Source organism: Calidris pugnax, unplaced genomic scaffold (genome assembly GCF_001431845.1).
Source record: "Calidris pugnax isolate Ruff unplaced genomic scaffold, ASM143184v1 scaffold55, whole genome shotgun sequence".
Classification (NCBI taxonomy): Eukaryota; Metazoa; Chordata; class Aves; order Charadriiformes; family Scolopacidae; genus Calidris; species Calidris pugnax.
The window spans coordinates 307,241-334,527 of record NW_015090832.1 but is presented as its reverse complement, the minus strand read 5'-3'; the positions used below and the strand labels follow the sequence as shown (position 1 = coordinate 334,527).

General features: G+C 58.5%; 1 protein-coding gene across 1 annotated transcript; it reads left to right on the top strand.

Moving 5' to 3' along the window:
• Window positions 1-2,209: 2,209 nt before the first annotated feature.
• On the top strand, window positions 2,210-21,463 carry SRC (SRC proto-oncogene, non-receptor tyrosine kinase). Its single transcript, XM_014941289.1, has 12 exons — window positions 2,210-2,271; window positions 6,650-6,928; window positions 7,159-7,258; window positions 11,134-11,232; window positions 11,929-12,032; window positions 13,213-13,362; window positions 13,610-13,765; window positions 16,030-16,209; window positions 16,296-16,372; window positions 16,762-16,915; window positions 17,145-17,276; window positions 18,155-21,463. Exons 2-12 carry the CDS (start codon window positions 6,658-6,660, stop codon window positions 18,361-18,363), a joined length of 1,632 nt encoding a protein of 543 aa, XP_014796775.1. The 5' UTR covers window positions 2,210-2,271; window positions 6,650-6,657; the 3' UTR covers window positions 18,364-21,463.
• Window positions 21,464-27,287: the final 5,824 nt, after the last annotated feature.

Genomic DNA, 27,287 nt, shown 5'->3' with positions numbered 1-27,287 from the left:
GGATGCTGGGCAGGTCAGGAGGCATTTCCAGCGCCGGCGGGGGAGGCTGCCGTCTCGCGTGCCGTGATCTGATCCGAGCTGAGTTGTGCAGCTGAGTGTGCTTCATTTTTTAATTGCTTTTGGAGAGGGGAGGGCGGGGGTGGCCTCTTGCTGCAGCCTTTGCCCCGGGCAGGGTGTGCGGCCGGGCTCAGCCCTGGCACCCTCCCCTCTGCCTGTGGCTCAGCACAGCCACGGCTCAGGGGGGGTGTGGGGGGTGTCTGGGGGGCCAGGGAGACCCCAAATGCAGACCCCAGCAGCACATGGGGATGGCAGTGCTGGAGGGTGCCCAAGCCCAATGTGGTGGCAATGTGCTGGCCAGGATGGCAGCCCTGTGACACTGTGGCTGTCACCCACTGAATACCCAAACCTGGGGGCGTGAGGGGTGTAAGGGCACAGGGAGCTGCGTGGGGACATGTCCCTTCCCCATCAGGGGACCTTCCACCTCACCGCCCCGGTGTGTGGCTGACCCTGGGGTGAGGCGTGTTGGGGTTTTCCCCGAGTGGCTTTTTTTGGGTCCGATTTTGTCTAAATACGGCCGTGGCCTCAGCAGCGTGTGCCCGGGAGCCCGGGTGGCACAGCCTGTGTGGGGACACGGGGACCACGTGCCTACACGGGCGCAGCCTTATTTGTATGTGCTGCAGCCCGGAGTTGAGGCTGCAGCTTCCCCCCACCTCCCGTCCCGCTGTGCAATTATTGCCAGCGAATATTAGTCAAGTACAAATTACAAACCATTCAAAGTCTTAAAGAGCTGTCAATCAGCTGCGGCTTGTTATCCTAATCAAACGCACTAAAAATAGGGACAAAACTTATTAGCAAGGAAAGGGGAGGGGGAAAAGGGAGGTGGGGGGGAAAGGCCATCAAAATAAACCTGCGGGGTGGCACATCCAGAGGGATGCGGGGTGGCTGCCCGGCGTGACCCCAACCCTGCTGGGGTTTCCTGGGTGGCTCCCACCGTCACGCCGTGGTGTTTGGGACACCCGTGGTGGTGCCATGACCTGGGAAATGCAGGGGCTGAGGGGGTCGGGGCAGCTGGGGCAGGGGGTGCTGCGATGGCAGCCGGTGGTGCTGGGGCAGCAGGGGGTCTTTCTCCTTCTCTGCTGCCTCTCTGCAAGCCCTCCCCTCTATGGGGATGAAGGCAGGGGGCTGTGGCTGGTCTGGCCCCCAGCCTTGCTCCCAGCAGGGTTAGATGGCAGGGTGGTGAAAACCTGCCCACCCTGTCCCCATCCCTCTGGGATGTTCCCCCTGGATGAGATGTGAAATCCAGGCTCCAGGTGGGTCAGGAGCCCGTTGGGATGCTGCTGAGGACCGTGGGGGCTGAGTCCCCTCTGTGCCAGGCAAGCAGGAGCCCCTCGGGGGCAGCTGAAGCCTCTGCCCAGCACTGGGTGAGCAGAGCTGGCCGGAGAGAGATTCGGAGATGGGGAAGATGGGATCTGCAGGATCTGGGGGCTGGGAGGGGGTGGCAGAGCCAGGTGAGGGGCTGCCCCAGCTCTGTGGGACCCTGCTCTGCCCTGAACCGCTGTTGCTGAGAAGCATCCCCCGCATCACGCATGCTCGCAGCAGGAAACTGTCCCTTATGGAAAGATTTGGCTAAAACCTGCTTTTCTGGCTGAGTCAGGGCTTTGGGCAGCACGAGGTGCTCCCAGCCCCTGTGCCGTGGTTCATGCTGTAGCACATCAGTGCTGTTGGGGATGGAGAAAGCAACCTGTGTCCCCGGGGACATGGCTCGGTGGAGCTCGTGTCCCTGGGGACACGGCTTGGTGGCTGACCTTCCCTGCCACTGGTCCTGGCTGTCTGGAGACATCGCGGTGGGGCTGGGGACACTGGTGTGTCCAGAGGAACAGGGTCTGCTTCTCCCCTGAGAAGTCCCTGGGCGGGCTGGGGGTGCCTGTGCTCCCCTCTCACCCCGGGACATCGCTCGGGGCGGCTCCAGCCACCTCTTCTCCCATCCCCGGGTGGGTTTGATGAAGTGGAGCAGAGAATTGTCCCCTCTTCACACATGAGAGATCAGAGCTGGCGGGTGTGAGCTGCCGGCCCCGCGCCGGAGGGATGGCGAGGAGGAGGAGGAGGAAGGCAGCGGTGGCGGCCCTGGGTGGGGGGAGGGGGTGGTGGGGGCACGGGGACGGTGGCGGGTGCTGACGTCCCCTCTGTCTCGCAGGCTGCCGTCCCCTCTGTCTGACGGGCTGCGGCGGGAGCTGAGCTGACTTTGCCAGCAGCTGGAGCTGTGAATCGCTGGTAAGGCATCTCCAACGGCCCGGGGAGGGGGGGACAGCAGGCTGCTTCTCTGAACAAACCCACTCAGGAGAAGGGAGAACCTCCCACTCCCCTGCTGGGGGTGGGGGAAGCTCAGATTTTGGGTACCGAGTGCTCTCCAACAGCTGAATGTGGCCCTTGAGCATCTGTGGGTGTGTTGGGTGCTGGGACTTGGATGTTTGGCTCCTTTGCAGAAGGCAAAGCCCTCACTTTGTCCTTCCCACCCCCTGGACTTTCAAGGCTATCCAAGCCCACCAAGGCATTGCCAGGAATGTCCGTGAGATACATACCTGCCAAAACTAGACTCCTTAAACCCCCCACACTCCCAGGCATCTCTCCCACCCCCCTTGCCCCCGGAGCGGGAAGCAGGGGAGTTCCTGCAGGCTGCGACGTGCCCGGGGTGCTAATCCCCGCCGCAGGAAAGCTGCCGCCTCGCATCAGTCGGGAGGCGAGCACCGGGAATGCTGGCCGTGCTCCAGCCCGCCGCCGGGCAAACCTCGGGAGGGGAAACCCTGTGAAAGCCAAGGCACCGGGGCCGGAACAGGGAGAGGTGTTGAGTCCCCCCCTCTCCCCCCCATCCCAGCGCTCTCCGCTGTGACAAACACCGGGAGAAGGGAAATAACACTGCTGGGCACCAGGCAGGCTGCCCCGGCGGGATGTCGGTGGCTCTGAGCCTGCCTGCAGCCTCTTCCACCTAGAAATACCATACATTGAACATAAATACAGCATAGCTGCTGGCGGGGGGTATTTTTTTTTTATTTTTTTTTTTAATTGTGCAATCTGGAGGCTGCAGTGCTGTCCCACAGCTCCCAGTGGTGCTGCTGGGCTGTGCTGGAAGCCCGGTGGTGGGTTCATCCACTTCCTTCTCTGCCCCTCGGATCCGGGGGTTTTTTGGTCGCTGGCTCTGCGAGAGGCAGGGGGGGTCTCTCCCAGTGGTTTGTGGCCCCTCTTCCCCCTCTTCAGGGACCTGCCGTTGTTAATAACTCCCTGACTCATTAATAATTCTCTGACACAACCCCATGCATCCTTCCCAGGGGAATTTGCACCCTTTCCCCACTGGTGGCCAAGGCAGCCATGTGGGGGCTGCAGGACCCCCCTCTCCTCCCTGGGGGCAGGTGGGGAATGCCCCCCCCCACCAACCCTGGGGCAGCTGCAGGGTTAAAACCACACGGTCACTTTGGCTGAGTTACCTGGGACTTAGAGTGGGGATGGTGTGAGGCTGCCAGTACCTCTGGGCAGGTTTTGGGGTTGCCAGCCTGCCTTTTGCACTAGCCCAACCCAAAGTAGTGTGTGTGGAGGTGCAAAGCTGGTGGCAACAGGAGCAGGGCTCACTGCTCTGCAGCCCCTTGCCCAGAGGACTGTGGGCTCCTGCCTCCTCCTCCTCCTCCTTTTTCTCCTCCTCTCCCATCTTCGAGCTGCAGGAGAGCAGCACAGACCCAGCAAAGCCCTCGACGAGGAGGGATAGGACCCAGGCCCCTCCTCCTCTTCCTCCTCTTTCTCCTCCTCTCCCATCTTCAAGCTGCAGGCGAGCAGCACAGACCCAGCAAAGCCCTCACCGAGGAGGGATAGGACCCAGGCACGAGCTGGGAGCTTGTGATGTGTGTTTTGAGAGCTCTCCCTCCCCAAAAACCACTGCACAAGGAGGGATGAACCGTTGGTCCACAGGGTTCCTGGCTGGGACACGCTGGATAGGACCCAGGCCCGAGCTGGGAGCTTGTGATGTGTGTTTTGAGAGCTCTCCCTCCCCAAAAACCACTGCACAAGGAGGGATGAACCGTTGGTCCACAGGGTTCCTGGCTGGGACACGCTTGGAGGATGCATGTCCTGTCCCTGCAGGTCAACGGGTGTGAAGGAGAGGGGTCCCCTGCTTTGGGGACATCGGGGAAGTGCCTGGGGGACCCAACCTCCCCTTTCTGTGCTCTGCTCCTGCCAAATCTCTAGGCATATTGACTATTTTATACTCTTGATTTTTCTCAGTGGCCGAGCCAGGTTGGCCAGGCTGGCAGCCCCGCGGGGTGCGCTCAGGGGACGCTTTCGTGTCCCCAAAATGCCTCTTGAAGGCGCCGCCCCGGCCGGGGTGTTTTCCTGCCTGGGGAAGTGCTGCTTCCAGGGGAAACTCTGAGCGGCTGCCCCCCCTTGCTCACGGTCCCGTGGGCAGTCACAAGCCGGGCGGTCACAGCCCCGCCGTGCCCCCGCTTCCCTCCCCGCGCTGCCATCCCGGGAATACCAGCGGGTGCGGAGCCCCCCGGCGGAGGTGAGCGAAGGGCTGGCCGGGGGACGGGGGGGGTTGGCTTTTCTTAGCTGGGGTTGGGGCTTTTTCTCATCATTTCTAAGGTCCTGCTCCCCCCCACCCCAGTTCTGCTGTAGCATCTTCTGCACCCGGGTCCTAAAAGTCCGTTTATTTACAGGACAGACCTCCTTCCCAGCCCACCAATATCTGACCAGCCTTCCAATATCTGGAGGGAGCCTCCAGGAGAGCTGGAGAGGGATGCTTTGCCAGGAAGTGCAGTGACAGGACAAGGGGTAACGGTTTTAAATTGAAGAGGGGAGATTTAGGTTAGAATCAGGAAGAAATTCTTTCCTGTGAGAGCGGTGAGACGCTGGAACAGGTTGCCCGGAGAAACTGTGGCTGCCCCATCCCTGGAGGGGTTCAAGCCCAGGTTGGACGGGGCTTGGAGCAACCTGGTCTGGTGGGAGGTGTCCCTGGCCAGGGCAGGGGGTTGGAACTGGATGATCTTTAAGGTCCCTTCCAACTCTAACCATTCTGTGATTCCCTTCGGGGCAGGCTATGCCTAAGGGTTGCTGTCAGTGACGATTTGCAAATGCCAAGTTTATATTTGACCTTCCTTTTCTCCAAGGCCCCCAAAGCCTCGCACAGATCTGCGTGGGCTGAGCTCCGTGGCAGATAGAGCATCGGTCCCTCCTCACAGCCTGCATACGTAGGAGGAAGGACAGTTCCTCTCCCTGCCGGAGTGGCTGCCATAGCTGTGCCCTGCCCGAAAAAATCAGTTTATTCCAGTTCCCAAGCCCTGGCGGGGTCTGGTCCCCCCAGCAGGGTTGCAGCTGAAGCAAACCTGTGGGGAAGCAGGACAGGGGATGCTGCTGGTCATCTGTGTGATTTGGGAGCTGGAAAATAGTAGGTCCTTTGGAAAATAAGCCCTGATGGTCAGGCAAAGCCCTCATCGTGGGGTGAGGAGTGGGGAGGGGAGCAGAGCCTGTGCCAGGCACCCCTAAACTGGAGTTGGTGGGCTCTGCCCCACTGACAGCAGGGCTGTGCAGGCTGCTGGAGCTGCCCCGTGGTTCTGGCCCCGCTCATGGGGGCTCGACCCGAGCTTCTCTTGAAAGCTGGGTTAGAAGAACCATCTGTTGGGTGAGGCTGAGCCCTCAGCAAAGCCTCACAGGTGGCTGCATCCAGCTCCACACCCCACAGGCAGCGGCTGCCTCCTCTGCTCCTTCCCTGCTTGTTTTTTCTTATCAGAGATACTCTCCTCCCTGGTTGTCTCCACCTCCCTTTTCCCTCCTGCCATGCGTGATCCAGCATATTTTCTTCCATAGCTTCAGGACACTGCTGGGTATCCTGCCATCTTTGGAGACTGCAAATAATTCCCTTCCTTCATTTATATCGTTACCTTGAAGGTATTTATAGAGCGTGATCTTGAGTGGAAAGGGAGGCATGACTATATATAAAGCTGAGATCCCCTGGTCCTTAGCTGCTAAATGCCTGAAAGTGCTCCTGATTTAAACTTTTAGCCCATTCGCTGCACTTTTTGGACTTCACAGGAGCATCCTGAGCATTTAAATCCTCACAGGAGCATCCTGAGCATTTAAATCCTCACCCTGAGTGAGTAGAGCGAGGCACCTATGGCTTCTCCAAACCTGGAGTAATCCAAACTCGTGAATATTCATCTGGGAGTTATCTTCTCCTGTCCATGCCCTGGTAGAAAGCCTCGTGTAGGAGGGAATGTGGCTGTATGGGATGCTGAGCTGCACCCCATGGCAGGTCCCTGGCCCCAGAGCATCCGCAGTCGCCCTCCCGAGCACCAGTCCAGGCTGCACGCTCGGCATCCTCCCTCCCGGGGCTGAACGTGCTTCCCTCTGCTCCCAAAACTCGCCCTGGCAGCCCCGCTCCCGGCGCCGCGGGGGCAATGCGGCCACGCGGGAGGTGCCTTGGCCTTAATGAGGGACAATGTTGTCCCAGGGCAAGGGCAGGATGGGCAGACTTTCCGGCAGCTGAAGCTCGAACAGACTCCAGAAGTTTGTTTCGCTTCCTAGTGGGCAGGCGTCTGTCACACAAGCCCTGGAAGGCAGCTTAATAATAATAATAATGATAATAATAATAATATAATAATAATAAAAGAAGCCCTATGCATGTGTGTCTGTCTCCCGCAGCCCAGGACCATGGGGAGCAGCAAGAGCAAACCCAAAGACCCCAGCCAGCGCCGGCGCAGCCTGGAGCCCACCGACAACACCCACCACGGGGGTTACCCGGCCTCGCAGACACCCAGCAAGGCGGCCGCTCCCGACACCCATCGCACCCCCAGCCGCTCCTTCGGGACCATGGCTGCCGAGTCCAAGCTCTTTGGAGGCTTCAACACCTCTGACACGGTCACCTCACCGCAGCGTGCTGGGGCGCTGGCTGGTTGGTGTGGGCTGGGGCTCGCTGGGGCAAGGGGGGTGGGTTATCGGTTGGGTCGTAGTGGGTTTGGTTCCAGCTTCTTCTTGTGATGGTGGTGTCTCCTGCTTTTGAGGGACTCTGTCTTTCAGCTGGAGGGGGAGCAGATGTGTGTCGTGTCGGCTGGTGGGAGGAGAAGAGGGTCCCTGGCGAGGGGCACCCAGTGCTGTGCCCATCCTGAGTGGTCTCTCTCACAGGTGGAGTCACCACCTTCGTGGCCCTCTACGACTACGAGTCTCGGACCGAAACGGACTTGTCCTTCAAGAAAGGAGAGCGCCTGCAGATCGTAAACAACACGTGAGTGTCCCTGCCACTGTAGCCAAGCCCCCATGGGTCCAGCTGCCACCTGGGTCCCTCCTGCGGAGCCCCCAAGCCCAGCCCTGGCAGGGCCAGCTCTCCCCGGGGATGTGCTCAAAGAGGGATGTGCCAAAACTGGCATGGACGCAGCGACTTGTCCAAGGACATCAGTGCTGGAGACAATCGTTGACCTTCTCCCGCGTCCTCCTGGCCCCGGGGCTGGTCATCGTTGCCTTGCAGCCTTGTCACCAAGCCACCTCCTCTGCTTGCTGGCCAGTCCGTGCCCTCCAATGTGGGGCTGTGTCCCCGTCGGTCCCCTGTCCCCATCGGTCCCCTGTCCCCATCAGCACTCAGCTCCCTCCCGTTTGCCTGGACACATCTCCTCAACTTCACGGGTGCTTTCCCCTGTGCTTGCACGGTGTCTCTGATCTCAGCTTCTCTCTTGACTCTTTTTTTCTCTCCTCTGTGCCATGCTGTCGATTAGGAGAAAAGTGGACGTCAGGTGTGTATGGCAGATTATTACTATTATTATTAACAATCCTTAATAATAAAAGCTCATCTGCTGCCCCTGAGGTTGGATGGAGCGGGCCTGGGAGGAGATGGTTGCCCGGTGGTTTTGGGGTTGGTTGGGTCTGTCCTCTCTGAGTGACCAGGGCAGAGCGGGGAACCCCTTCCCATCCTGGGAACCGCTCCATCCAGAGCTGTGTCTGCACCCAGGAGCTCTGAACCTGCCCAGCTTTCCCTGCCTGTGCCTGGCACCCCTTTTCAGTCATCTGTCTGCTCCTGCCTGGCCTTTTTTGTGTTTATTTTTGCATATTTTTTATTTAATTTTTGTTTTTTGTGAGCGGCTCAGGGGGCTGAAGCGCTCCCTGAGGGGTCTGGCTCCTGCCTGTTTGCTCTCCATCCCTGTCGTAGCAGCGCACCCATCACTTGCTGCGTGGAGCTGGGCAGTGTGACCAGCTGGAAGATGCTCCTAAAATATGATCATTGAACCCACGTGTGGTCTGTCCTGGCACTCCTGGTCTGCAGCATCCTTTGTCTGCTCTGCTGGAGGGCTGGCTGGCAGAGCCGCTGCCACAGGGGTCCCTGGGGTCTGCACCTCCTGCTGGCCCCTCCACTGCCACCTTCCAACCTGGGCACCCAAACCAGCTCTGCAAAGTCAAAGGGTGGGAAGAGGAGGGAACATCCTGGGGCTGGTACTTCTCCTGCAATGGTCAGGCAGCGTTGCACAAAGGTGTTTTCAATCTGATCCTCGTTCTTCTTGTTCCACCGCTCTTTGTTAACGGCGATTGATTTAATCCATGAAGTCCAGGGTGTGCAAGGCTTCAACGCTGCAGGAAAAGCTTGATTTTGGGGGGGTTGGTGCTTCTTGCTTTCACAGCCTCAGCAGCGTGCTAGCCCCCAGGCTTGGGTTCTGGTGTGGGCTGTTACAGAGTCAGCTCTGCCCATTGAGGGTCCGGATCGTGTCCATGTATGAGGACTTTTTTTCTTTATGCCTTAAGTCCCTTCTGGGGTTTCCATACTCATTTTTCTCTTCTGCTGTTGTTTGTCAAAGGCTTGGTCAGAGGGAAGGATGGGGATGCAATGGACCCTGCAACACCCTGGGGAGCAAAAGGACCTTTTTTTGGCCATGCAGCCCATGGGTGGAGGGTGCAGGATCCAGCTGCTGACCTTCCTGGTGTCTGCTGTGGCTGCCTGGGTGGGATGTCCATAGGGAGAGAGGGGGTGGAGAAAGATGTGCAGTTTGTGTAGTGCTCGTGGTGGTGGTGGGGTAAATATCTCTTTTTGCTGAGTGCCCAGAGATGCTCAGATGGTCCAGGAGCAACTGGGGCTGCCATGCTTTGGGGACAGCAAAAGGCAGTGTCCCCTTCCCCTGAGCTCCTTGGGAGGGCAGTCGGTGCCCTGGAGCAGTGGGGAGGTGTTTGGGGTCAGCCCAGGCACAGCAGCAGCCCGTGGCCATGGGGACAACCGGCCACCAGTGGGTTTTGGCTGCTCCAACGGGGCTGGGGTTGTGCAGGATGAGAGGAGAAGCCTCCACATGGGTCACCTCCCTGGTCCTGCGCCCCAGCAAAGCCCAGGCCATCTGTGGGGACCCTCTGCCCCCCCTGAGATGGGGCCAGATCCATCCACCCCAGAGCAGAAGGGCTCTCGTGGTACCATTTCCAGCAGGAGGAGGTCTCCTCCCAGCCAGTTGGCGGCCAGCAAGGATGTGGTGGGATATTTTGGGTAAGATTGTGCAGGGAATTGTTGAAATGCTTTGTTTTGATGATGATGATTATTATTATTTTTTTTTTCCCCACGGAGACATTTTTGGAATAGTTTGTTTTTGCCGAATTCCCAGCTTGCAGCCCGAGCTGGAATAAAGCCACAAGTCAAAAGCTGGGCATTTCTCAAGCAGATGTTTTCTCCGGTCTCGTGGGAAAGGGGCCCAACCAGCGTCCTGTCCCCTTCGGAGCCACCCCAGTAAAGGTGACTGGGGCAGCAGCTCTAGCTGGGGAGCCCAGGCTACCTGCCAGGAGATGCGCCAGGACCTGGAGAAGTTAAAATACCAGTTGGGGCAACTGTGAAACTGGGGACTGGCTCTGGGTGAGCAGCAGAGCCTGGCTGTGTGGTTGGATGAAGATGCCTGGAGGGTTCCTGCTTTCTCTGACCCTGCTGGCACCAGCATAGGAAGCTGGGGACTGTGTCCAGCTTCTGCCAGCCACTTCAAAGCATCACTGGTTTAGCTGGGACAGGCAAAAGTCAGGACTGCTGGTGTTTCTGGGGCGAGGATGGAGGTTTACACGACTGCAGGGGTCGGGGAATAGGTCTGGATGTGGTCTGATGGGGTCTTGCCGTGGTGATTGAGGTTATTAAGGTTTTTCTGTAGTGTTTCTGGAGGTCATCCTGCCAAGTTCTTGCGTTCCCACAGCTCTGCAGTTTTCCTGTAGCCTCGTCTCCCCCGTGGTCAGGATAAATTAGGTGACTCTGTCTGTCTTTGATGGGTGAGAAGATGCAGGTGGTGGGAGGAAGCCCTGCTGTCTGTGGGGAAGGGGAAGCTGCCTCCTGCCGTCTTGTTGTTCTCTATTTATTGTCCCTTCCTGCCCCGTCCCGTGCAGGAGCCCATGGGGAGGAGGGCAGAGCAGTGAGATGGCTCCTGCACCCCACCAGCTCCTGGGGACATTCTTGGGACCACCGTGCCCAGGGAAGGAGGGACAGTGGGTCAGCCCTGGGTTTTTGGGGACACTGTGGGGGAGAGCCGTGCTGGGGGCCGTGGGGCCAGCACAGCGGGTGTGTGTGGCTCTGTGTCAGCAGTTGTAGCCCTTGCTGGGACTGCAGGTGGTCAGGGGCTGTGGCCATGCAGGGTGCCCGTCCTGGAGCTGGAGGTAACGTGCCTGGGCTGGACGGAGCCCACAGCATCCAGGCTGGGCATCCCCCCTCTCCATCCAAATCTCAGCCTTTCCCGGTGCTTTTCTGCAGCCTGTGTGTTTAACAAATGCTTTCTCTTGGGTTTTCCTGGTGCTTTTTTTTAATCGCTGCCGTCGTGCTGTGGCTTTTCCCGGTTTCCCTTCCCTCCACCTCGCCTGTTGCTCCCTGCTGCCTCGGATCCCCAATGCCCCTCAACCTCCAGCCAGACCCTGCTGGCATTCAGGTGGCTCCGAAGGTGTTTTGGCTCGCTGGCTGCCCAGCCCCGTTTAAGTTTAAAGCATCCCAGATGCGGATGGGTATGGGTGGCCCCAAGCTTGCCCAGACAGAGCCACAGGCAGGGGCTGGCAGCAGGAGCCCTCGGGGCTGCGGGGGCTGCATCTCTCTCCAGTGGGGCTCTGTGGGCAGGAGAGGGTCTGGCCAGGGGGGGCTCCTGGCTTCACACTGAGTGTGTTTTGGTTCTCTTGCAGGGAAGGTGACTGGTGGCTGGCTCATTCCCTCACTACAGGACAGACGGGCTACATCCCCAGTAACTATGTCGCGCCCTCAGACTCCATCCAGGCTGAAGAGTAATTGCCATCTTTGAGACAGTTTAAAGCCGAGCGATAGCAAACGCACCCCGAGCCCTCCTCCCTCCCTCCCCCTGCCCCTCTCCGGGGCAAAACCTGCAAGGCCTCTGGGTTTCTTCTCTTAGTTATTTTTCTTTCTGGGATTAGCAAACACTTTCAAAGTTTTCCAGCCTTTCTTTGAGGCCCGTGAAGTGCAGAGGCACGGCGTGCTTGCGCGGTGGAGGGATGAGCGGTGGCGTGGGCAGGGGGGCCGTGGTGGACCTGATGCTTTGGGTCTGGTTTTCACTCTTCTGCACGGACACACATCCGTGTGTGAGGATGCTGCTGCCTCCGTGGATCGGGCTGAGCACGGAGGCGACCATCACACAGGGAGAGCAGGCAGGGGCAAAGCTGGCCATAAGTCCAAGAGCAGGAGGTGCCAGCCACGTCTTCACGGCCTGTCCCAAGCCAGTGGCCTGGCCAGCATGAGCTCAGGGGGCTTCAGGGGTCCCTGGAGCCCCTCATTTGAGGAGGCTTTTGGAGTGAAAGCGTTATGTGGTCCATGGTTGCTCCTTGGGCAATGCCCAGCCCAGGGTGCCTGAGCCTGGAGATGCAGCCCATGGTCTCCAAAACCTGCAGCCTGGGGGGGGTGGGTTGGACAGGCGATGGAGGGGGCGGGCGAGTGCTGGGCGCTGAGCTGCTGCCTTGCTCTGGCAGGTGGTATTTTGGGAAGATCACTCGCCGTGAGTCCGAGCGGCTGCTGCTCAACCCCGAAAACCCCCGAGGGACCTTCCTGGTACGGGAGAGCGAGACCACGAAAGGTGAGCAGGGCTTGGGGGGGGGCAGCTGGGTGGCAGGGGGGCATCCGCATGGGGACCCCAGTCCCCTGGGTCACTCTATGCAGTCCCAGTTCCCCCAGCTCAGGCGCACGGGGAGGGAGAAGGAGAAAGGAGTCATACCTTGTAGACAGAAGCCGATGTTCGGGGTCACTGAGCGATGCCCCTCAGCAGGGGGACCATCCTGGGGTCTCTCCTGCTAGTGCTGGCTTTGGGGAGCAGGAGGAGACATCTTTATGGCAAACCCCCAAGCCTGTAGGGCTGGAGGGACACAGCCACTTCTCTCCTGCGCTGCCTGCCCAGTGGTCACCCTTCAGAGAGATGGTTCAGCTCATGGCAGGGTGGGAGCCGGGTGCCCCACCAGCTCCAGCAGGACCACCAGCCAGGATGCTCCATGTCCCTGTTTTGGTTTGGGTTTTTTTAACACCCCCAGGTAGACATTTTTTATTTTTTCCTTGTCCCTGTAGAGTGGCAAAATCTTGAACGTGCCCTTCCTGGGCAACCAGGCAGAGGCACCGTTGAATCTTTAGGTTTTTCTTTCATGTCTAACAACTCAGTGCTTGTTTTGTGCCTCCTGAAAGTGTGAGTTGTGAGGTCCGCAGTTTGGCTGCCTGAGGATGCTGTTTCTTACCTGGAAACATGGTTTAGTGTGGCTCCAAATGCACCTTTGGGGAAAAGTTCCTTGGTGTTCCTTTCTGTTTTGATGCCTTGAGCTTGCCACTGTTTATTTTGTTGTGGTGGAAACAACTCATTCAAGCAGTGGCATAAATCTTCCCTGTCATTTTTTGGGGCCCCAGCAGCGTGGTGTTGCTCTCGTGTGGGCAGAGAGCCCTGGCACCCGAAGTGATGCCCACGGTGGGATTTGTGGAGCGGAGAGCTGGGCCCACCAGCCCCTTGGCTCCCTTCTGAGATGTTGGGGTTGTGGGTCAGCAAGCACCCCCCAGCCTGCCTCCTGTTGGGTCCCCTCCCCCTGCTTCAGCATCCCCTCTTTCCCATGTTCATCCCTTTGCCCCAGGGGCTGATCACTCTCCTGCCCTCTGGGACCCCTCAAACCCAGTGGGGTCTCTTCCTCGGTGCCAGCCTGGGGGGGCACGCTCCGTGGGGATCCTGTGGGGAGCACCCATCTGTGGCACATCTCCCCTCAACCTCTCATCCCTGCCTGCAGGTGCCTACTGCCTCTCTGTCTCTGACTTCGACAACGCCAAGGGGCTCAACGTGAAGCACTACAAGATCCGCAAGTTGGACAGTGGTGGCTTCTACATCACCTCCCGCACCCAGTTCAACAGCCTGCAGCAGCTGGTGGCCTATTACTCCAGTGAGTAGCCACTTGGGGTCCCCTTGGGGTGTGGGTGTCGCCCGGGGTGCTTGTGCCTGCCCTCACTGCAGGGTAGATGCTGTTGGGGGGCTCCAAACCAGCTGGGGGGGACCCTGGTGAAAAGCTGGTTGGGTTTTAGGGAAGAGGGTGAGGGTTTGGGTACTGGTCTCCAAGGGAGATGTGGGGTAAGGACATTATGTGCCTAAGTGCCTAAGTGTCACCTTGGTGTTGTCCCCTCCTGCGTTAGAACACGCCGATGGCTTGTGCCACCGTCTCACCAACGTCTGCCCCACGTCCAAGCCCCAGACCCAAGGCCTCGCCAAGGATGCTTGGGAGATCCCCCGGGAATCGCTGCGGCTGGAGGTCAAGCTGGGACAGGGCTGCTTCGGAGAGGTGTGGATGGGTAAGGACTGCTCCCGCCCCGCTGTCCCCCTTGGTGTCACCACCTGCATCCTCTCTCCAGCCACCTGCAGGTGCCCAGAGCCTGCAGTGGGGTGGGGGAGCACGCAGAGACACGGCCCTGTGCTCCATAAATGTGTCCTGAGCTGCATGTCCTGTGCCTCAGGGACCTGGAACGGCACGACCCGGGTGGCAATCAAGACTCTGAAGCCCGGCACCATGTCCCCAGAGGCCTTCCTGCAGGAAGCCCAGGTGATGAAGAAGCTCCGGCATGAGAAGCTGGTCCAGCTCTACGCCGTGGTTTCAGAGGAGCCCATTTATATCGTCAACCCCCGAGGGACCTTCCTGGTACGGGAGAGCGAGACCACGAAAGGTGAGCAGGGCTTGGGGGGGGGCAGCTGGGTGGCAGGGGGGCATCCGCATGGGGACCCCAGTCCCCTGGGTCACTCTATGCAGTCCCAGTTCCCCCAGCTCAGGCGCACGGGGAGGGAGAAGGAGAAAGGAGTCATACCTTGTAGACAGAAGCCGATGTTCGGGGTCACTGAGCGATGCCCCTCAGCAGGGGGACCATCCTGGGGTCTCTCCTGCTAGTGCTGGCTTTGGGGAGCAGGAGGAGACATCTTTATGGCAAACCCCCAAGCCTGTAGGGCTGGAGGGACACAGCCACTTCTCTCCTGCGCTGCCTGCCCAGTGGTCACCCTTCAGAGAGATGGTTCAGCTCATGGCAGGGTGGGAGCCGGGTGCCCCACCAGCTCCAGCAGGACCACCAGCCAGGATGCTCCATGTCCCTGTTTTGGTTTGGGTTTTTTTAACACCCCCAGGTAGACATTTTTTATTTTTTCCTTGTCCCTGTAGAGTGGCAAAATCTTGAACGTGCCCTTCCTGGGCAACCAGGCAGAGGCACCGTTGAATCTTTAGGTTTTTCTTTCATGTCTAACAACTCAGTGCTTGTTTTGTGCCTCCTGAAAGTGTGAGTTGTGATCTTTGCAGTTTGGCTGCCTGAGGATGCTGTTTCTTACCTGGAAACATGGTTTAGTGTGGCTCCAAATGCACCTTTGGGGAAAAGTTCCTTGGTGTTCCTTTCTGTTTTGATGCCTTGAGCTTGCCACTGTTTATTTTGTTGTGGTGGAAACAACTCATTCAAGCAGTGGCATAAATCTTCCCTGTCATTTTTTGGGGCCCCAGCAGCGTGGTGTTGCTCTCGTGTGGGCAGAGAGCCCTGGCACCCGAAGTGATGCCCACGGTGGGATTTGTGGAGCGGAGAGCTGGGCCCACCAGCCCCTTGGCTCCCTTCTGAGATGTTGGGGTTGTGGGTCAGCAAGCACCCCCCAGCCTGCCTCCTGTTGGGTCCCCTCCCCCTGCTTCAGCATCCCCTCTTTCCCATGTTCATCCCTTTGCCCCAGGGGCTGATCACTCTCCTGCCCTCTGGGACCCCTCAAACCCAGTGGGCTCTCTTCCTCGGTGCCAGCCTGGGGGGGCACGCTCCGTGGGGATCCTGTGGGGAGCACCCATCTGTGGCACATCTCCCCTCAACCTCTCATCCCTGCCTGCAGGTGCCTACTGCCTCTCTGTCTCTGACTTCGACAACGCCAAGGGGCTCAACGTGAAGCACTACAAGATCCGCAAGTTGGACAGTGGTGGCTTCTACATCACCTCCCGCACCCAGTTCAACAGCCTGCAGCAGCTGGTGGCCTATTACTCCAGTGAGTAGCCACTTGGGGTCCCCTTGGGGTGTGGGTGTCGCCCGGGGTGCTTGTGCCTGCCCTCACTGCAGGGTAGATGCTGTTGGGGGGCTCCAAACCAGCTGGGGGGGACCCTGGTGAAAAGCTGGTTGGGTTTTAGGGAAGAGGGTGAGGGTTTGGGTACTGGTCTCCAAGGGAGATGTGGGGTAAGGACATTATGTGCCTAAGTGCCTAAGTGTCACCTTGGTGTTGTCCCCTCCTGCGTTAGAACACGCCGATGGCTTGTGCCACCGTCTCACCAACGTCTGCCCCACGTCCAAGCCCCAGACCCAAGGCCTCGCCAAGGATGCTTGGGAGATCCCCCGGGAATCGCTGCGGCTGGAGGTCAAGCTGGGACAGGGCTGCTTCGGAGAGGTGTGGATGGGTAAGGACTGCTCCCGCCCCGCTGTCCCCCTTGGTGTCACCACCTGCATCCTCTCTCCAGCCACCTGCAGGTGCCCAGAGCCTGCAGTGGGGTGGGGGAGCACGCAGAGACACGGCCCTGTGCTCCATAAATGTGTCCTGAGCTGCATGTCCTGTGCCTCAGGGACCTGGAACGGCACGACCCGGGTGGCAATCAAGACTCTGAAGCCCGGCACCATGTCCCCAGAGGCCTTCCTGCAGGAAGCCCAGGTGATGAAGAAGCTCCGGCATGAGAAGCTGGTCCAGCTCTACGCCGTGGTTTCAGAGGAGCCCATTTATATCGTCACCGAGTACATGAGCAAGGGTGAGCACAGGAGGGATGCTGGGGGGGGGGTCAACCAAGGGGCTCTGCTCCTCTGGATTGTGCCATGACTGTGGTCTTCCTCGCAGGGAGCCTCCTGGACTTCCTGAAGGGTGAGATGGGCAAGTACCTGCGGCTGCCCCAGCTCGTGGATATGGCAGCTCAGGTGGGTTTGTGCATCCCTGGGTCTCCTGTGTCCCCCTCCGAGGGCGCAGGCTGCCCCAGCTCCTCACTGGGCTGTCGTGGCTGTTGGGTGGCAGGGTGGTGGGGTGCTCCACAGGCTCGTTTGACTTGGGTTGGGTGCCACCATCTCCTCTGGGTGCTCAGCCCAGAGCTGGGTTGCATCAGGGACCATCACTTTGCCCGTTCCCGTTGCTGCCCATTCTCTCTGGCCAGCAAATCTGTGTCTCCATGGGTTTTCTTGAGCAACCAGCTGCTCCTCCACCCTGTGTTGGGTCCCACTGCAGAGCTGTTCACCTCTTCAGAGCCAGGTCCTCCCTGGGGACCCTCATGTCACCCCATCAGCCTCAATGCCCCGTGTTTTGGGCCCCGCAGATCGCATCTGGCATGGCCTATGTGGAGAGGATGAACTACGTCCACCGGGACCTCCGGGCAGCCAACATCCTGGTGGGGGAGAACTTGGTGTGCAAGGTGGCTGACTTTGGCTTGGCACGGCTCATCGAGGACAACGAGTACACCGCTCGGCAAGGTGTGTGCCCGGGGCTGCTGGCACCGTGGGCAGGTCGCAGGCAGGTCCTCAGGTCCTTGGCAGGTGGGACCAGAGCAGTGGCCACACCGTGGTCCCCGATCTCCAGGCGTCTGCGTTGCATCTGGAGCCAGCACATGGCCTACATGGGGGTCCTGGAGGCACTCGAAGCCCATGTGCCCTCAGGCCCTGTGGGGCTGGGAGCAGACTCTGACCCTCCTTCTCCATCCAGGTGCGAAGTTCCCCATCAAGTGGACAGCCCCCGAAGCTGCTCTGTACGGCAGGTTTACCATCAAGTCGGACGTCTGGTCCTTTGGCATCCTCTTGACTGAGCTGACCACCAAGGGCAGAGTGCCGTACCCAGGTGAGGGCTGGCACCCACGCCAGCAGAAACCCCCTCCCCATCGCTGTGCCCTGGTGCCAGGGTGCAGGGTCCCAGCTGCCCTGTCCCACTCTGCTCCCTCAGCAAGGTGACACGTGCTGCTGGGCTGGGGGTCCCTCTTTCCCTGGGGGAGGTCACTGGGGTTGCCTGTAAGGCTGGTGGACAACAAAATGACAATGAGCAAACAGTGTGCTCTTGTAGCCAGGAGGGCCAATGGAATCCTGGGCTGCAGAGGGAAGAGTGTGGCCAGCAGGTCAAGGGAGGTCATTCTGCCCCTCTGCTCTGCACTGGGGAGGCCACAACTGGAATCCTGCGTCCAGTTCTGGGCTCCCCAGTTCAAGAGGGACAGGGAACTACTGGAAAGAGTCCAGTGTAGGGCTACAAAGATGATTCAAGGACTGGAGCATCTCCCTTATGAGGAGAGGCTGAAAGAGCTGGGACTCTTTAGTCTGGAGCAGAGAAGGCTGAGGGGGGACCTTATTAATGCTGACAAGTATCTCAAGGGAGGGTTGAAGGAGGAGGGAACCAGACTCTTTTCAGTGGTTCCCAGTGACAGGATGAGGGGCAACGGGCACAAGTTGGAACATAAGAGGTTCCACTCAAATATGAGAAAAAAACTTCTTCACGGTGAGGGTGGCAGAGCCCTGGAACAGGCTGCCCAGGGAGGGTGTGGAGTCCCCTTCTTTGGAGATTTTCAAGACCCGCCTGGATGCAGTCCTGAGTGGCATGATCTGACATGCTCTGGGTGGTCCTGCTTTAGCAGGGGAGTTGGACTAGATGATCTCTATGGTCCCTTCCAACTCTCAGTGAAATTCAGTGAAACCTGGCCCCTCTCTGACTGTGTCTCTGCCCGCACGCAGGGATGGTGAACCGGGAGGTGCTGGACCAGGTGGAGCGGGGGTACCGCATGCCCTGCCCGCCCGAGTGCCCCGAGTCCCTGCACGACCTCATGTGCCAGTGCTGGCGGAAGGACCCGGAGGAGCGACCCACCTTCGAGTACCTGCAGGCTTTCCTGGAGGACTACTTCACCTCGACAGAGCCCCAGTACCAGCCTGGCGAGAACCTATAGACCCGGAGCTCCTCCTGGCACCAGGGACGCTGCCGTCCTCGCCGCCGGGCGCCGAGGGCTGGCCTCCCCGCTGAGGGGCCGGTTTTTGCGGAGCAGCCCCGGAGCAGGATGGGGCATCGCCTCCGGATGCGGCCAGGGGAGGAGCTGGGTCCCCCCCCGTCACTCCTTAAGACTTCTGGCCTGTGTTTAACGAAGCGGCACCGTCCCGCGAGCGAGAGGAGCCTGCGGGCACCAGCGAGACCGTCTCGGGAGGGCGAGAGGAGCATCTCCCACCGGGAGACTTGGCTTTTGGGAGACCTTTTTCCCCCCCCCGGCAACTCTGGGCTGAGCTCAGAGGAACTGAGGGGCAGCACCCCCCAACCTCGGACACACTGGCCCCGGCCTCCTACACCCCCTTCTCTAAATCAGCACAAATTTCCCTGCCCCTTCGCCCTCCCCAACGTCCCCCCCTTGGCTCCTGTTCTCCCGAGGGTGCTGGCAGAGACGTTTCGCCACGGGGAAGGCAGAAGCTGGTTTGGATGGGGTGATGTGCTGGGGTGGTGGTGCCAGCGTGGGGTGGCAGCAGGATGCTGGTGGTCCCCCTTCCTCAGGTGTCCCTCCAGCCTGGCCACGGCAGGGCTCTGAGCTGTGCTAACGGGCACTGGGGGTATGAAACGTGGCTGCTCGTGGCTTTGGTGACCATCACCATCCCCTGGGTGCACGTTCGAGTCTTCCAGCTGTGTCTGTCCCCCCAGGGGACCGGTCTCATGTCTCCTGGGAGCGGCACCGAGGGGTGCCAGCAGAGTCCTTGCCCTGCCTGTGGCTAGTCCTGGTCTTCCAGCTGGCCCCTTGGGAAGTGCACCACAGCCCTCCCCCCCTGAGCCACCCTCCCCGGCTCTGCCACCAGCTTTCCCACCAGCAGAGTCCCCCCAGGCTGGCCCTGCCACCAAATCCAGTGCCACCACGGGGCTCAGGTGCACGGCAGGGGTGGTTCTTCAAGGTGTGGGAGTGTTTTGGGGGAAATACTTGTCTTTCACGGATGCTTTTGTCCACCAGGTACGTTTTTAGCTGCCTCCCGCCCCACCCCTCGTGTCTTGGCTGCTGGGCTTTGTTGCCCACGTGGTGGGAGCATCCCTAACCACGGGCTGTCATCCCAAAGGAGAGTCCTGGGAAGCCACTGTGCCACACGGGAGACTTTTGCCTTCTTATCTGCCCCCTGTTTGCCCCCCAAGCCCTCAGCCACGTTTCGGTGGTGGGTGGGTAGTTATCTGTGCCCGTCTGTGCTCTCCTGCCCAGCACCTGCCTTGTACATAGCCCTTGAGCAGCCCCCACACCCTCCCAAACGTTGAATTAGTTGCATGTGTTGGTTTTGCCCCCCACCCCGAGGCTGTACCCAGCTGGAAACCCTTCGCCACGGAGGATCACAAGGCTTTGCTTCCTCATCTCTCGGGTCCCAGCCACCCTCAGTGCCTCTTGCCCAGAAAGACCTGAGGGCTCTTTGGATGCTCTCCTGGTCCAAGGGTGGGATGAGGCTGGAGGATCCTGTGGGGCAGGGGATGCTGCAGGGCAAGGGTGCCATCAGGAAGGACCTGGAGAAGGGGAGCCAGCAGCTTTGCCCACCTCTTGGTCCTCAAGCTCTGGGGTTTTTTTGCCTCTCCATGGGTTGTGGGATGGGGTTTCCCTCCGGCACAGCCTCCTTGCAGGCAGCAGACCCAAACCCCCTCTCACCAGGCCCCACCATGGTGCCAGTGTCCCATGAAAGCTGGGTGGGAGCCAAGCATGGGCAGGGGGGTGGCCAAAGCCCCCTCTCTCCCCAAACCCCTGTCCAGGCACACCACTGCCCCCCGCTCACTCCCACAGCTCCCCGGCCACTTATTTATGAACCGAGTGCCCCCTTGGTTGGTGGGTGGCTCCTTTTTAATGAGTAAAACCTTTAAAATCAGCTTGAATGGGCTCTTCAGTGGGACGGAGAGATCCTGTCTTTGCTGGCTTGAAGAACAGCAGCTGGTTTAATGGATTTTTTTTAATCATTTTGGGACTTGGAGCGTTTTTTCCCCCCACTTCCTAGCAGATTTGCCGTGCCTGCACTTCTGTGCTTGGACAGGGACTCTCCAAACCTCTGGGTCTTCCCATGGTTGCATCCCTGGGACGGGTGGCTGCCATGTCCCCGTTGGCACTGCCAGAGAAGCTCCATCCCGCAGCAGCTGGTCCGAGGGGTGGCCTGTGCCATAGCTCTGCCTAAATTATACAAAAATCCCCATTCCCAGGAGAAACCTCTTAAAACTGTAAGGTGAGGGAGCCACGTTTGATCTGAAAGCTGGGGAGAGAAGGCAAGAGCACATGTTGAGGCTTGGCCTTTGGTTGTCTGCAGCACGTACAGGGTGTTGCATGAGCGCAGTGGGACGGGCTGAACCTGGAGATTTCATTTTCTGGCTCTTCCTGGAAGGAACACCCCGGGCTGGCTTTAATCCCCATGGTTTTTGGCAAGCTCTGACGAAGGAGACGTGCTGGGGACACTTCAGGGCAGAAGACAGCAAAGAGATCCCAGAGGAACCTCCCTGCGCGGGGCCGGGGGCTGTGTGTCTGCCTGTCCGTGTGTCCATCCCTGTGTCCATGCAGCAGTTTTGGTGGGACCCAGCATCTCCGGACTCACCACGCAGCTGCCACGACCCGGAGGCCCCGGGGACCCAGAACCTCTCCTCCATCACCAGTGTCGTCTGCCAATTTATTTTTTAAGCCAATAAACTCCAGAGGGGAGCCCCCACCTAAGGATGTTCTTTGGCTTCCCGGGGTCAATAACGTCCTGCAAGTTACTCTCCTCTGCTGTTACCATTTTTTTTAAACAGTGTTTTGTAAGATCTCCAACCGACTATGCAGAGAACATGTGGATCTGTGTCTCTCTCCCCAGCTCCCCTCTCCCCCCACCTGCCTTTTTCAGTGTCAAAGTAAAATATTTAGCTTTTTTTTTTTCTTTGTTTTTCTTTTTTTTTTTTTTTTGGATAATAATAAAACTTTGGGAAAAAAACCTGAAAAGGTCCAGCTTTGTGGGTGGTGGGGGGTGGAGATGCTTTGAAACTCTAATGTTGGTGTAAATACTTTGCAATTTGATAATTAAATACAAACAGACCTCACAAAAAAAAAATAATAAGCGCAGCTGGTGTATGAGAGGGTTTCTTAGCATCCCTGCTACAGGAGGTGGTGGTTCCTGGAGAACCTGCAACACCCATGTGTGGCTTCTGGTGCTTCACAGGCTTTTTCTGGCTGATGCTGCTGGGATCTGGTGCCACTTCTGTCCTGCTGGAGCCATTCCTGTGTCCCCATGCGAGCTCCTGGTCCTGCACAGCCCCAGCGCCTGCTCTTATAAGAGGAGCCTCTTTCATCGTGTCCCTCCTGCTCCGAGGGCCGGAGGGCTGGGGACAGATGGCTGCTGGTGGTGGGTGAGCTCACTGTGCCCGGACCGCTCCAGTGGGGAAGCATTGCCATGGTGGGCACAGAAACAGGCCCCTGTGCTCCAAGCCGAGCTGGGATGCAGCCTCCATGGCTGGTGGGATCCCAGCTGCAGTCACTGATGCTGAGCAGCGGGCTGTGGGACACACTTCTGGCACGTGGCATTGTCATGAGGGACCCCATGGACTCCTCGGCTGCCTCCATCGCTGCTGCCCAGCCTCTGCAAGCTGGGACACCCACACGCAGGGAGCGCTGGTCCCCACAGGCTGTGAGTGACATGGTGGCCCTGGTGTGCACATTGATCTGGGCAAAGCTGGTGCCAGCAGAGCCACCCCAAAGCCCAGCAGGCAGGAGAGCTGACTGCCAACCCCCATCAGCTGGGCTGGGGGGGGACAGGATGGGGGGCAGCCCTCCCTCCATCAGAATCTGCTTCATCAGCAACTAGCAGAAGCAGGTCTGCTTCGTTAGGATGATTAGCGGGTGCTGATTGGGATCCCTCACTCCGTGATTAAGTAATTGATATATAGCACAGTGCTGGGGGAGCAGACCCTCTGAAAGCAGGGTGGATGCTGGTGCTGCTCCTTCACCACCACCGTGGTCTGGGGTGGCTTTAGTGTCCCCAGTTCTGGCTGTTCCCTCCTCCTCAGGCTGGTAAGTGACTCAGTCTTATCACTTTCAGCGTTTAATGCTTTATGTTTTGCTTCTCTTTAAAGCAATTAAGTGACTGAGGGATTATCTCTCATTGGCAAGTGCCTTGGTCTGTGTGTGATGTGTGGGCTGGGAGCAGGTTGGTGAGGTCACCCCAGGAGGGGAGATGGGGCCGAGGTTCCTCCAGCCCTTGGTTTTGTGCCTTTGGCATTGTGCTCAGGAGTGGAGTGGCCACAGGGAGGGTGTGAGGAGGAGGAGGAGGAGGCAGGGTGCTGTGGTCCAGCCCAAGCCGTGGGGCAGCGTGGGGGTGTCTGTGGTGGGTCATGCCCAGGGGATGAGGGAGATGGATTTGGTACATCTAAGCCCTTCCTATGGCACCGCTCGCTCCCTCCTGTATGTCCTCTTCGCTCCCTGTCCTGTCCTCAGCCTCGGTGGCTGAAGCATCTCAGATGGTTGGGGCAGTCAGCAGGACCTGCAGTCCACCCTGGCCATGCGTGGTGGTGGTTTTGCCATGGTGACACCCCTCTCAACTCCCCAGTTGTCTGTGGAGGCCAGCCCTGTGAAACAGGGTGGGAAGGGGGGTGATGTTAGCTGGGGGGGACAGAGATTTGCTGGACCAGGAGATGTGAGTGGGGAATCTCTGCCGGGACCCACTCTCTCCAGGCATCCCCAGCCCGAGCCAGGCAGATGCTCCTGGGGATTACACCACGTGCCTCCTTTAATGGACTTAATCTTGATGTTTGCTTCACGCTTGTGTTGTGTCTCCTGTAAGCCTGGGAGAGGATTTAGGGGTGGGGGCTGTGGCTGCCCCCACAGCAGGTCTGTTGAGGAGGTAGGGGTCCTGTGCTGGGCAGCTCGTGCTGGCAGGGGGTTTCTAAAACAGCAAGGATGAGTTGTTGCTTGGTGTGAACGTCCCCTTTGCTTTCCTCAAGGCTCGTTGAGTCCTGGCTCTTGACCCAGGTTCCCAGAGGGTAAATGTTTGTGAGTGTGCAGGGGGGCAGCTCTGAACCACTCCATCCCCCAGAGCAAACCCTGGGCTGGGCTGTGGGTCTGGGGTCTCTCCCGCAGCCCAGCCCCAGCAGAAGGACTCTGTGGCAGGAGCCAGGGTGGTGTTTGTCACAGGGATGGCTCACAGCAGGGGCTGTACCCCAGTGCCAGCTGCCTGGGTCTCTGGCTGTGCCACCACAGCCCCCGCTGTCCCTGCTGGCAGCAAGGGGTGAACAGGAGGCTGCTGGCACGGGTCTGCTCAGAGGACTCAGCCCTGCAGACTCTACCACTCAGATCCCCGGCAGCAGGTCCAGGTGGCACCTGAGCCATCCATCTTCCCTTGCCCAGAGGATTTGTCTTTGCTCAGAGGAGGAGCAAAACCCTCTTGCCAAGGGTTAATCTCCAGGCTCCCGAGGGAAGGGCTAAAGTCCTTACCTGATGTGTAGCTCGGGTCACTGAGGGCTAGGAAACTGCTCCAGTGCAAGGAGCAAGAGACAGGCAAGACCAAAGGGCAGGGGCAGGGTGCTCTGTAGCCCTGGGTGATGTTTGTGGTGTCCCTGGCTCAGGGGGTTTGGCTGGACCAGCCCCAGGGTAATGAGGAGATGAGGTTAGAGGCCATGGGAGGCCAGTGCTGTCAGCAGTGGGGCTGCACTTCTGGTCTTTGCTGCCTCTCTGAGCCGTCTGGTGGGTGCTTCCAGCCCAAACAGCTCCTCAGTGGGATCAACCTCCTTCCTCCATCCGCTGCTAAATTAGTAAGGCCATGATGTGGGCTCGTCTCAGGGTAGAGAATCCAGGCAGGAGGCACTAATCACCCCAGCAAGGTCCAGAGATGGGCAGGCTGATGCTGGGAGAGCAGGCTGGTGGCCCTGGTGGCCCCAGACAGCTGGTCCCCTACCTGCACCCCAACCTGTGCCAGGGAGCTCAACTGCCAAACATCACACCCTGAGATGAAATGCACCAGCACGGATGTCTGGCAGATCTGGGGTTCAAAAACCCCCACCAGCCTGGCAGTCATGGCCAAACCTTCCCCATGGGAGGCCTTGTGGTGTCCCTGTTGCCAATCTTTGGCTTGCTGCCTCTCCTTGATGGGTGGTGAGGAAGGGAGTGAGAAGCCCCCGGCCCCTGAGGTGGCAGTGAGGAGCCAGAGCACCGCCTGAGCCAAGCTGTGTCTCTGTTTCTAGGGATCTGAGCCTGGGTTTGGTGTGTTGTTTTTTTTTTTTTTCTTCTCTGACCCCGCTGTGTCACTGATCTGTTATGTGACCTAGAAAAGAAAATGATCTCTCCTTCAAATGGAAAGACAAAGGAACAGCTTAAGGCTCCCGCTCCCTGTATCTAGGGGGCACCAGGCAGATGGACGCTTTATAAAGCAGCGAGGTGATGAGGCTCGCTCTGCGCCAAAACCCTCGCGGGCAGCGTCCAGGTTTGACAGAAGCTGGCACAGCACAGCAGTTGTGTTTAAACCCCACTGCTTTTGGGGTCACTAGAGCAGCAACCACCCCAGAGTGACTGCCCACTGGTGTGGTCCCCGTGCAGAGACCCCGTGATGCCTCCAGGATACTGGGGGGACAGAGCCACCCACTGCTCTTTGGGCAGAGAAACTCCTAGAGACTGGAGTGAAACATCTCCTCTGAGCTTTCCTCCATGCAGCCAGCAAACGCCTGCCCAAGAGCCCAGGTGCTGTGTCTGGACGGGCTCAGTCCAATTTGCGGTGCCCGAGCAGGGAAGCTGTGATGATGCTCTTCAAAAGCCATCGGGTTCGACCTGTTCTGTAGTCACAGGCTGGTTTTTCACGGTCTCTTTTTAGAGAAGGACAAGCAGGGCATTAGCATGGGATGTAAGACCTGGTTGGGTTCCTCGCTCTCGCCCCAGGCTTTCTGTCTGACCGTGATGAAGTGACTTTAATTTTCCATCTTTAAAATGAAGATGGTATCTCAGTGCCCCGAAGAGGGGAAGGCAGCGTGCTGGTGAGGGCTTGTGCATATCAAAGCGTGCTCTTTATCTCCATTTGGGGGTGGGAGGGCTGCAAAAATTAGGTTTCTTACCCATCAGTGCCGAGATCTCTCCTGTCACTACGTGGGCAGCCTCCCTCTTTTGAAGTGCTTTTTTTTTTCACCCCACGTTGGGGCTGGTGGAAGGGAGAGCCCGCAGCTGCGGCGCGTCTTGAACCCGGGTACAAAGCCAGGGCTTGCTCTCCCCCAGAGGACTGTCTGGCTTCGTGGCGAGGATTTATTTAAATCGCCATAGAGTGCAACTCGGCTCGTTAGCAACAAAAACGTCCTCTTAAAAGGACTGCATTAGCTTAAATAAATTTAAACTTAAAAGTTGCTCGGAGCGCAGACGAGTTTTGCCACGGCTCGCAAAGGAGATGCCCCCCCTCCTGTTCCTATTTGTTATTTATGCTGTAGCTGCTGTGACAGCTACTGGGATTTCCCTCTGCCTGGCAGGTGACAGAGCTGTCACGTCTATTCTGGGTGATGTGGCACACACTTTTTTTTTTTTACACATGTAAACACTGATATGCCCCGCACCCTTTCCAACTTGGACTTGGTCTTTAGTACTTTGGAGCAGGAGTAGGGGAAGCTGGTTCCAGCTCCAGCAGCTCCTGCACCATTTAACTCCCCAGGGTGCTTCTGGGTGTTGTTGGGTCTGAGAGTCCCATGTCTGGCTGTGGTGGGTGCCCCTCTTTGTGCCCCCGGGGCCATGGCCAAAGCTGGGAACGGGCTGACAGCACACAGGTGCCTGGTGGTGACACTTTTACTGCCCGTGTTGGGGGTTAGTGGCTCTCGGGACATGGCTCCTAAGCGGTACAGAAAGAGGGAATCTGTCGTGTAAGCACAGAAATACAACCAGAAGCGACCTCCTGTGTTGTGTGTACGAGGAGTCTAGCTAGGAATCTCCAGCATGGTTCTGTCTGCCCACGGCCAGGTTAACCAGTTAATGAGAAGAGGCTGTTCTGGGAGCTACAGGGCAAACAGGCTCTGCCTCGTGCTGGAGCCTCTGGAGTTACTGTGCTGGGAAGAGGACAATGCAGACACATGATTGCCGGGCTAAGGCATCTGCAATGAGCAGCCAATGCATCATGCTGGGCAGGAGGCCATAGACCAAAGTTTATAAAGCTTTATTAAACGTTTTGAACAGCTGTGCAATGAACAAACAATACTCTGGAAGTTTCACAACCCGATAGCTTGAACTTCCTCGGGACAGCAACAGCCACTTCTGCTGCTCCCCGCTACCAGACCCAAGTCAAGACAAACAGATGGTGAAGGGGAGGGAACCCTTTAAAGTTTAGAGACAGCATTTTGTGTTAACCTCTAAGTTTTCTCACAAACAAACCTCTGCCCCGGGGTCACCCACCCGGGTGGGTGTCAAGAGGATGGGGCCAGCCTTTTTGCAGAGGTGCCCAGTGACAGGACAAGAGGAAATGAGCCCAAACTTGTACTTAAGAAGTTCCACCTAAACATGAGGAGGAACTTCTTTTCTTTGAGGGTGGCAGAGCCCTGGAACAGGCTGCCCAGCGAGGTGGTGGAGTCTCCTTCTCTGGAGATGTTCAAAACCTGCCTGCACAAGTTTCTGTGCAACCTGCTCTTAGGAGGACCTGCTTTGGCAGGGGGGTTGAACTAGATGATCTCCAGAGGTCCCTTCCAAACCCATATCATTCTGTGATTCAGTCTCCCCAAGAGCCATGGCTGCACAGACTAACATATGCAGGATGGACCCACCACCACCCAGGCTTCATGGCATCCTTCTACCAGGGGAGATGGAGGCACCAGGTGCTTCTCCAGCCTCCTCCCTTCTTCAGTTAGTAGCACCAGCACCTTCTGCCACCCCTGACCCAAAAACACCATCACTGAAAACAGCTGAAG

What these genes read in the sequence shown, in the direction of transcription:
- SRC (XM_014941289.1), top strand. Translation starts at nt 6,658, where the DNA reads ATGTGTGTCTGTCTCCCGCAGCCCAGGACCATGGGGAGCAGCAAGAGC. An exon ending in GGAGAGCGAGACCACGAAAG is followed by an intron (nt 12,033 to 13,212) that starts GTGAGCAGGGCT and finishes CCCTGCCTGCAG; the next exon opens with GTGCCTACTGCCTCTCTGTC. An exon ending in CACCGAGTACATGAGCAAGG is followed by an intron (nt 16,210 to 16,295) that starts GTGAGCACAGGA and finishes TCTTCCTCGCAG; the next exon opens with GGAGCCTCCTGGACTTCCTG.